Genomic DNA, 10,038 nt, shown 5'->3' with positions numbered 1-10,038 from the left:
ACCATATCAGAATCATGGTGTACTGATGTAAGAACATATATATAATTATTGTTTTCTTCAGGAAAACTGTTTTTTTTTTAAATTGTGAACACCTTATTTTTGAAAAACGGAAGTTACCGCAGACTCGCAGAATTATTCCCAAACTAACTTCTCCGACCTCCAGAGCTATTCCCTGAACAGTATTCTGTTTCCTCCCGTTTCATACACGTGTTCCAACTTGTGCATTTTACCACTCAGAGACTCGTTTTTCCGATGTTTCCAACACCACTTGAATGCAGCATGAAAGCATTCAATTATTTTACTTTCATTTCAGGTAAAGGAACATGGCCTCCGCTGGTTTTCTGCTCTTAACGCTCGCTGTCCTCAACAGTATAGGAAGTGTGAAGAGTATTGGTAAGATCCTCCGTCGTATCGTAGTTTGAAATATTTGATTCTTCTTGGTATTCATGTGATTCTTTCTTCACAGCCTTTGTGAAAATTCACTGCAAGACTCAAAACATCGGACAGTATGAGCAGGAGTCACGACTTGACTGTGTAATCCACTACTCAAAAGAGGTAGAAGATCCTGAAATCATGGTGGTAACTTGGAGTAGAGAGGGGGTTGAAGAACCCGTACTTAAATACGAAAATGAAGAACTTACATCGTTGCCTGGATATTCATTTGCTGAACCGTCCTGGAACAACAAGAACACGGACGTATCCCTGCTCATTCACAAAACTGCTATTAAGGACGAGGGAGTTTATACATGTTATGTGATCACAAACAGTGGTTTTAACAAGAACCAAACCAGACTGAACGTCACAGGTGAGCTCTAAGATAAAACTTTGCATCAGCTTCTTTGGCACACACACACACACACACACACACACACACACACACACACACACACACACACACACACACACACACACACACACACACACACACACACACACACACACATCATTTTGAGGGAATGATTTATCTCTGAAGCAGCCCCTGAGAGCTCATTTTTGTGTCTGTTTGTGTAAACATTTATAAGATTAAAGACAGAAGATGGACTGCAGGAAAGATGTAAAAGTGAGCTAGATGGAATGTAGATTGTGTGGAGAACGGGGGACTTTCCTTCCCCATCAGGCTGGTATTTACCTTCAACAGAGACTGTTCAATGTTTGCTCGGTGTCTTTGCTACTTTCTGTTTCTTTATGACATATAAGATGTCTGCTGTCAATAAGTACATTTGCTTATCACACATCAAATATCAGTGGTAAAATAATAATGTGATGATTGATGTCGAGGGTTGAAGTTCAGATTAATAATCATGTTTCATCTCCATGTTCTCCTTCAAGCCAAATACGGAGTGCCAACTATTCAGCCTCAACCTCAGAACATTGATCTCAACACCGACGGTTCCCTGACATGCAAGTCCACCGGCTACCCAAAAGGCCGACTCAGCTGGTTTGATAAAGACAACAAGCCTTGGTTAGACCAACCCGAGGTGGAGGTGCTGAAGACAGAGAATGGTCTGTTTACCCTCTCAAGCACGCTGAAAATACAGCGAGGATCTGCCTTCTCCCAGTACACCTGCAAAGTGTTCAACGCCAGAGGAGACGAAGAGGCAGAGAAATCTTTCATCAGTGTAGGAAGTTCACAGAGTCATGCTGAGTCATTCCATCATCTCAGAGCCTCTGTGAAAATTCACTGCAAGACTCAAAATGTTGGACAGTATGAGCAGGAGTCACGACTTGACTGTGTAATCCACCATGCTGAAGACCTAAAAGTTCCTGAAATCGTGGCGATAATTTGGAGTAGAGAGGGGGTTGAAGAACCTGTACTTAAATACGAAAATGGAAAACTAACATCGTTGCCTGGATATTCATTTGCTGAACCGTCCTGGAACAACAAGAACGTGAACGTATCCCTGCTCATTCACAAAACTGCTGTTAAGGACGAGGGAGATTATACATGTTATGTGTTCACAAACAGTGGTTTTAACACCAACCAAACCAGACTGAGCGTCACAGGTGAGCTCTAAGATAAAACGTTGCGTGAGCTTGTTGGCACACACACACACACACACACACACACACACACACACACACACACATGGATCATTTTGAGGGAATGATTAATCTCCGAAGCAGCCCCTGAGAGCTCATTTTTTCAGTCATGAGTTGTGTGCGTCTGTGTAAACATTTATAAGATCTACTTAAAGACAGAAGATGGACTGCAGGAAAGATGTAATAGTGAGCTAGATTGAATGTAGATTGTGTTGAGAACTAGGGACTTTCCTTCCCCATCAGGCTGGTATTTCAATCAATCAATCTTTATTTGTATAGCGCCAATTCATAACAAATGCTATCTTGAGACACTTTACAAAAAGCAGGTAAAAGAGCTTACTCTTTGCTACATTACAAAGACCCCGCTTAATCCATCATGAGCACTTCCCATAGTACATTTAGAAACTGCAAGTACCTCAAGCAGGCCTGATAGTCGAAGGCTCTACCTCCCATCGTACAATTAGAGACTTTTGGTACCACGAGCAGGCCTGATAATCGAAGACTCTACCTCCCATCGTACAATTAGAGACCATGGAGAACTTACATCGTTGCCTGGATATTCATTTGCTGCTGAGCGATCCTGGAACAACAAGAACGTGAACGTATCCCTGCTCATTCACAAAACTGCTGTTAAGGACGAGGGAGTTTATACATGTTATGTGTCCACAGACAGTGGTTTTAACAAGAACCACACCAGACTGAACGTCACAGGTGATATGATAAATATATGATCAAACTCAAAATGTGACATCAAAAATCTGAATTCAAGCCATATTTTTTTGGGGGGGTTGGCTTTAAAGGAACATAGTGAATAGACAGTGTGTAGTGTGGTTACTATAGTAATATGTTTTTGTATAGTAAAGAGTCTGCTCCGTTGTTTAGTGGCCGAGGCAGAGGAAGAAACAAAAGCGAAGGAGAGAAGATGATGAAGAGGTTTTAAGGCGAGGGATTGGAAATGGAAATGAAAGAAAAGTCAAAGCATGGACGGTTAAGGTGAAGGTCAAAGATGAGCCATTCATCATGGCCTTTTCTTCAAATGCTCAAACATTACCAACATACTCCCGTGTTAAGAAAGTTCTGCTTTACAAATCTGGCAGGAAATCCTTTCTTTGCAGTGTTGATGGTGAAATGCTCCGATGTTGTTGCATCGCCATTATGCTGTGTTTGTTTAACCTTCGCTTCACGGGCGCTGTTTTGCATACACAACTCTGAGCAAAGATAGTAAGCATGAGAGATGGCTCACTCCTCCAGGAAATGATGTAGTCCACACACACAGGATGAGAAACGTGCCGTAAAGATACCATCGAGTTATCAACATAAAGCTTTGTTGGAAGGGGCTCGTCCAGAGTTTTTCGAATTGGGTGTCCCAACAGGAGAACAGACTTATGCAGGGGTGGCTCATAGTAAGTAATCTGTAAAATATATATCGCAACAGAGAGGAAACATTCAAAAAAATTTTAAGGACTCAAAAAAGAGAATTAAGTCTAAAGTCGCGGTTTGAAGAACTAACAAGAGGAAACGAGACAAATCGGCCCGCAAAGAAAGTTACTAGCAGCCTGATGTAAATCAGTTCAAATAGTACGCCCTTGGCAAATCAATTAGCCAATAATATTTAGGTTATTTTGGGATTGGCACCAGGGGTGGCCAATCAGATTTCAAGGGGGGGCCCACGCCAACCCTTTTTAGACACGCCCCTGTTTGTAGGCGGCTATAGATGTCGAAGATGTCGAAGATGGAAACTGTGTGAGTCCGACACAAACTCAAAACACAGAATCAGGCTGCCAGAAGCTGAATAAAGACGTTCCTGAAATGCGACATATTTCTATAAATCAAGATGTTAAAGAAGGGTGAATATTCAGCGTTATCAAATCGGATTTGCAGGTGTTTGTTTGTTTCTAGAATATGAAGAACCTGGGTGAACCTTAGGGCTTATTTGGCAGCACCCTTGATTTGAACACTAACTGTTATTTTAACCATGAGAGCTGAGTCCAAAGAGCAAAATATCCCCAGGAGTGTTTTGATTATGCAGGGGAAAAGAAAATCTTGGCAGCTCAGACTGAACTTGTAAACATTAAACCACAAAGAGGCTGAAGCTTCCTTAAAAAAACATTTCAGACAAGTCGGAGCAACTTTTCCTCCCACGTTGCTTCAGTTTTGTTTCCTTCCATCTTGTAAGACATCAATAAGTCTCCAAGTGTGACCCAGTACTTTCTCTAAACCATGGGGGGGGGTCAAGCTTCTTGTTTTCATGAAAGTTTTGATCCATTGTTCATACTCTTTGACGGGAAAACTCATGAACTGGTTCGTTGATATCTGTGCAGTGACCTTAGCCGAGCTGTTACAAGTCCCCACATCTGCTGAATGCAGTAAACGGTCACTTATCATCAGCTGATTAATATCTGTTTCGCAGTCGACAGTCGCGTGTTTGCAACACCAAAATCCCCTCCAGTCGTTTTGTCTGGGAGGGCAGATCATTAACTCAGACCCCCCCCCAGAGAGAAAGAGAAAGTGAATGTTTGCAGGTAAAAGTATCACAGGGGGAATTTCCCACCACTCCAAATATCTTCTTCTATGTTCTATCTTTATATCCATGTGAAGTATTACATCTGTAACTTTTTATTTTCTTCTATTTGATTTATTCAGGGCTGGGACAAGACACCAAAGACGCCAAAGACTCAAACATGATTTTGGCCACCAAGATAGTGGCTCCTGTGTTGGTCGTCGGGTCTCTGATCGTGGGGTTGCTAGTGTTGCTACTTTACAAAAGACAATCTTGGCGTGAGTACCATTAAATATATATCTGTATATTTAACATGGCAGCTTGAATCCAAAAACTGACCATTGAAAATGCATTCTTGTTTATTTAACATTTAGCCATCTTAACTTTAAATCTCTTGAAATTCAAAATGGTATTAATATATTGAAACCTATGTCATTTTGCACCAGAGGAGGATGTTGGATGCTGTCCTGCATCCTGGACTTTGCAAATGCATTGTTGTAAGATCTTAAAGGGGACATACTGTATTATGAAAAATCCTCTTCTACAGTGTTTTTGAACATATATTTGGGTAACCTGAGTGTCTACTGACCCACAAAATGTGAAATAAACCCATCCAGTCCTTTGTTTGTGGTCTGCATAAGTCTTACAACACAGAGAAAAATGCTCTGTTTCAAATGTGCTCTCCTTGTGATGTCACAGTGGGATTCTGGTAAAATATAAATAAAACCCTCCCCTGGTATCTCCACACATGGACTCCACCCCCAGACTAAAACAAAACTTTAGCACAGGTCGGCCATTTTTATTCTCTCTACAGAGGAGTGATGTCTACGGGGAAAACTCAGGGGGGCCTCATTACATTTAAAGAGATACACACACCAAAACGGAGCATTCTGAGAGAGCTGGTTTATACAGGGTCACAAACCTCCTCTGGTGCTTGATTCATGTTATATTTTGACCAAAGCACAGCACAGATGTTTCATTTGGACCACAGGGGACTGTTTGAAAAGGTGGAGAAGGGGGATAATATGACCTCTTTAAAGTACCAGTATCATGCACGAAACGGATCACTCACACTACTAGTCAAAGCGAACTGGCCTTTGTGGTCAAACGTGCTTGCCTAGTGTGAGTGTGCCCTTTGTTTCCTGTCAGAGCCAAAAGGAAATAAATACTCCTGACAATGGATAACACGAGGACTTTTGAAGGTGTCAGACACTAATTTGTGTCCCGAGTTTGTCTACAAACCCCCCAATTAAGAGAAAAGTCAATCCACTTTTCAGAAAATGTGTGCTCAAACAGGCCGTTTGGAGATTTTCCCGTCATGACATCACAAAGGGCAGTAGCCCCTCCCCCAGGTGGGTGACACTCCCACAGCTAGGTGTTTGTTCTGCCCTCTGAGTCTGCCTTCTCACCGTAAACAATAGGACATGGAGCGAGAAAGCCCGAGCCACCCAAGCCCTTCCAGAGAGGGGGTGTGGTCAGACACAGCTCATTTACATATTTAAAGGTACAGACACAGAAACAGCCTGTTCTGAGCAGGGCTGAAATAGAGGGGTTTATAGGCATGATCAAATACAGGATCAGAGTGGATTTAGAACATGAAACTTCACAGACATGTTTTGAGGAGCTCTGAGACTTATTTAAACTGGTTGAAGAGGAGGAGGATATGTGACCTTTAAAACCCGCCTCAGCTCCAGCTCTCAGTTTGATCAGAGTGGATTTAGAACAAGAACATCACAACTTTCACCGTCATCTACCTTAGTGTAGCTAGTAGGAGTGTAAACCCACACAAAGCAAAAACAGAAAGCTGTAGAGAAGCTGCACGTTGTTGACTTGGCTGAACACAAGAGAAATCATTACGCAGGTAGACATTTTAAACCTCTTAAATCAGACTGTGTCTTTAATACCAGTGCGACTTATATTCCTGATTGTACAGTACTTTAAACACGTTCCACATAGCCCTACTGCCAGGCTTCCATTTCACCGTCATGGGCGGATGCAAACTGCACCTTGACCTGTTTGAAGAGTCTAACAACCTGAGGCAGTTTGAGTTTGAGGTTTTTTTAAATTTAATTCAACGAGGCGATGTGGGGCCTCCTGGGTTACATCTTCTGAAACATCATGTAACCAAATAACTCACCACAAACAGGTTTCACATGTCATTCCGATGCCTGTCCATGCATGTCCTCCTGCCTTGTTTTCAACTGTTGATAACTTCTGTCACATAACAACCATCGGTGTTCTAACTGGGCTCCAGGTGTTTGATGGTCTCCCTTTAATGTCTGATTTATGAGTTGTTCTGCGGTGTAGGGTGATGTCAATAAATTTACATGGTGTTGTTTTTACAGCCCATTGTCCTCCTCCATAATTATATATTGGGTTTTTTTTCAGGTGACCTCAAGCCGTTCACACAGCTGGAGGAAGGTGAGTCTCGAGAATGTCTTTGTGTTTAAAGTCACGATTTAATCTTCATTCACACTCTGACATTTCGTCTGTTTTTCAGGAGGGATGTTAAAGAAAGTCTGACTACAGGTAAATATAATTCAAACATTTGATTTGGATTGTCACTATTTAAACGTCAATATAATTCTAGTAAGAATTAGACGACATTAAAAAAAACAGTTTCGATACCTAGTCCCAAGTGCACAATTTTGGTTGAATTTCCATTTTTTATTGCCAAAAATGTACAAGCAAACTCCTGCACATTGTCTGAAATTGCACATAATACATTGGCAGCAATGTGTTTGTGCAATTTAGACAGTCACCACTTCTGCTGTCTGTTTGTTAGACATAAAAAATCATCACATCTTCATGACACATGAGTGTGAATTTGAATGAGCCATTGCAGCTTTGTGTTCAAAATATTAGGGCTTCAACACTTGCCACCTGCCAGAGCCCATTTTTCTCCACAGCCGAGTGAGCTGATGTGAAAACACAGCAGGATATAATCAGGAGAATTCAGCTCAAGCCAATAGGAGGGGGGGAGTGACGTTTATATACTGTGACTGCTGCACCGTGCATATAGATTTTCAGGCAGATGTGAAAACAGCTTGTGACTGAAGGTCTTTAGTTTTTATTAAAGCTTCAATACTTTTTGATACAATGCATCATTAAGGATTCTCAGATTGTCTTATTTTAAAACAAGTGGCATCAAAAACTGTTGCAAATTCAAACAACCAAACAAGGTAATAAGTTTGTTACTAACCCTCCCTCTTCCTTTCTTTTTCTCTTCATCTCTCTGTGCAGGAGAAACCAAGACCACTCTTACTGACGACCACTGAACTCAACACTTCTTGTTTGCTTGAGCCTGCGTCAGCATTTTAACTTTTCCTAATGCAAACATCCATGTACATAACCAGGTAAAGCTGTGATTTAACAGAAACTGTAAGCGCTTTGTTCACCCTTAATCTACCAAGTAAACAAGCTCCAATCAAGTTTAAAATGTCAACAAAGACTCATATATCGCTGACAACAGGAGTAAAAGGGGTCCAGGTCAGGCTCTGTTGTCTTAAAGTAACCACATTGGGAACCGTTCCGACATCACGAAGTCTCTGATGTTGATTTATGGAGGACAAAAGTGTATAATGTGATGATTCAGCCTCCTTCTTACTCCCTCTTCACATTCCATGTCTTTAGTGAAGGGTTAGAATCATGAAATACTTTTAATTCGTGTGTGTGTGTATTTTAAGGAAATGCAACTGACTACAGTAGTCCAATTGAAAGAAAGTATGTTATATTTTCTTATTGCCATAAATGCCTTTAAAGTAGCCACTACGGGGCGCTGGTAGCCTAGTAGTTAGCTTGCATGCCCCATGTACGGGTGCTTAAGTCCTCCAAGCGGGCGACCTGGGTTTGAGTCCAACCATTGGCTGCTTTGCCGCCTGTCTTTCCCCACTCTCTCTCCATCTCCCTCCCTGATTTCTGACTGTCCTCTCTGTAAATAATAAAACCCCCAAAGCAGACTGAGTCTCCTCTTCAGCCATCACTGAATCAAAGACTGTGTGGGGATTCACCTGAGCATCAACTTTCAAAAGTCCAGAGCAGACAAAATAAAGGGTGAAGAGGGGGGGCAGCTGCTTGAGCAACAATAAAAGTCTATGGAGCAGAAAGGGAGGAATATGCAGCTTTAAATGCAGCGTGTTACTTGTAAGCTGATCTTTTTTTTGTTTTTCATCTTGTCATAGGATTTGCAGAAAAATGGATTAAATACAGAATAAGTTTATCCTGCCAAGATGCTCGTTAGGAACATTTTTTATGATTTAAGTGCTCTGTACTGTGGTATGAATGTTGTGCAAGGATGTCAGCTCACACTGTAAGTGCTCATACTCAACGGTCTGATTATAAATCACCACCTGTGTGCTCACACTGTGTGTCATATGCACGGCTCGAACACAAAACGCTGTGTTCCCCGGCAGCTGGAGGTCGGCAGCTATTTCCTGCCAACGTTTCTTTTATTCATATATGTTGTGCTAGGAGGGGTTAGAGGCATAAAAACAGGCGTGCCTGCTGTTGCCATGGTGCTTTCAGACACTCTCTGCCAGTCTGCGCAGGCGCAATCAGGAGAACAAAAAAGTTTGGGAATTTCATTCACTGTGTGAGAGTATGTAGTCATAAGACAAACATTTCAGGAATGCCAGACATCCATCAAACTGGTCGGAGGCAACAGAGCAGGCTGTGATAGGCCCTTTTTTTGAGGTTTGGTTTATTTAACTTTTTTCACAACCGAGTTCTCAGAGAAACCGCCTCGCATGCCTTTAAAATCTTGAATTCTGATCGAGCCTGCATGTCAAGCTCGAGCCTGTCAGACCAAATATTCTCTACTGTACTGAAGACAAGCCAAAAGTGGAAAACAAAACTCCTAATCAACATCCATATATGTGAATGATTAACTGTTCTGTAACACACAGTTAATCATTGACCTGGTTGGAGAAAAAGCAGTGCCACAATAAATGTAACATAGATGAGTTTATGAAATCAACGACAAACGTCCTTAAACTACTGTCAGTCATTCAGATTCTGTGTGTCGTGAACATTAGCTTTATATACATGTATGTGTTTGTAAAATGAACTGTATACTCTTTATTTTTTTATCGTGTTTTTAGCACTAGCACCTTGTACAAACTGTGAATTGTGATTGTATGGTAATAAAACAAAGTCTAAATAAAAAAAACATAAAACAACCCTGTGATAAAGTTTCATGTGTGTCATGAAGGATAGCTCTTGTTTAATGAAAATAAAAAATACATTCAGGCAAAGGTGGTGCAGCTGTCGATGTAGTTGTTGATGACGATGTATTAAAGGTCACACATTATCCAAAATACAATTAAACACTAATGTGTCTCTAGTCCGTCTACACACCACCCCCCAGTTATGAGAAAAGTCCATCCTCTAAGTCTTTTGCCTGCTCCACTTTTCAGAAAATGTGTGCTCAAACAGGCCGTTTTGGAGATTTTCCCTTCATGACATCACAAAGGGCAGTAACCCCTCCCCCAGGTGGGTGC

At 41.5% G+C, this 10,038-nt stretch overlaps 1 protein-coding gene across 1 annotated transcript; it reads left to right on the top strand.

The window, feature by feature from the left end:
- Positions 1 to 323: 323 nt before the first annotated feature.
- On the top strand, positions 324 to 9,660 carry LOC136179060 (CD276 antigen-like). Its single transcript, XM_065953992.1, has 6 exons — positions 324 to 393; positions 467 to 805; positions 1,330 to 2,004; positions 4,684 to 6,961; positions 7,041 to 7,069; positions 7,784 to 9,660. Exons 1-4 carry the CDS (start codon positions 324 to 326, stop codon positions 4,830 to 4,832), a joined length of 1,233 nt encoding a protein of 410 aa, XP_065810064.1. The 3' UTR covers positions 4,833 to 6,961; positions 7,041 to 7,069; positions 7,784 to 9,660.
- Positions 9,661 to 10,038: the final 378 nt, after the last annotated feature.

This window comes from Labrus bergylta, chromosome 1 (assembly GCF_963930695.1).
Source record: "Labrus bergylta chromosome 1, fLabBer1.1, whole genome shotgun sequence".
NCBI classification, from domain to species: Eukaryota; Metazoa; Chordata; class Actinopteri; order Labriformes; family Labridae; genus Labrus; species Labrus bergylta.
Note: the sequence above shows the minus strand (reverse complement) of the source record. Positions and strands in the feature narration are given on the sequence as shown.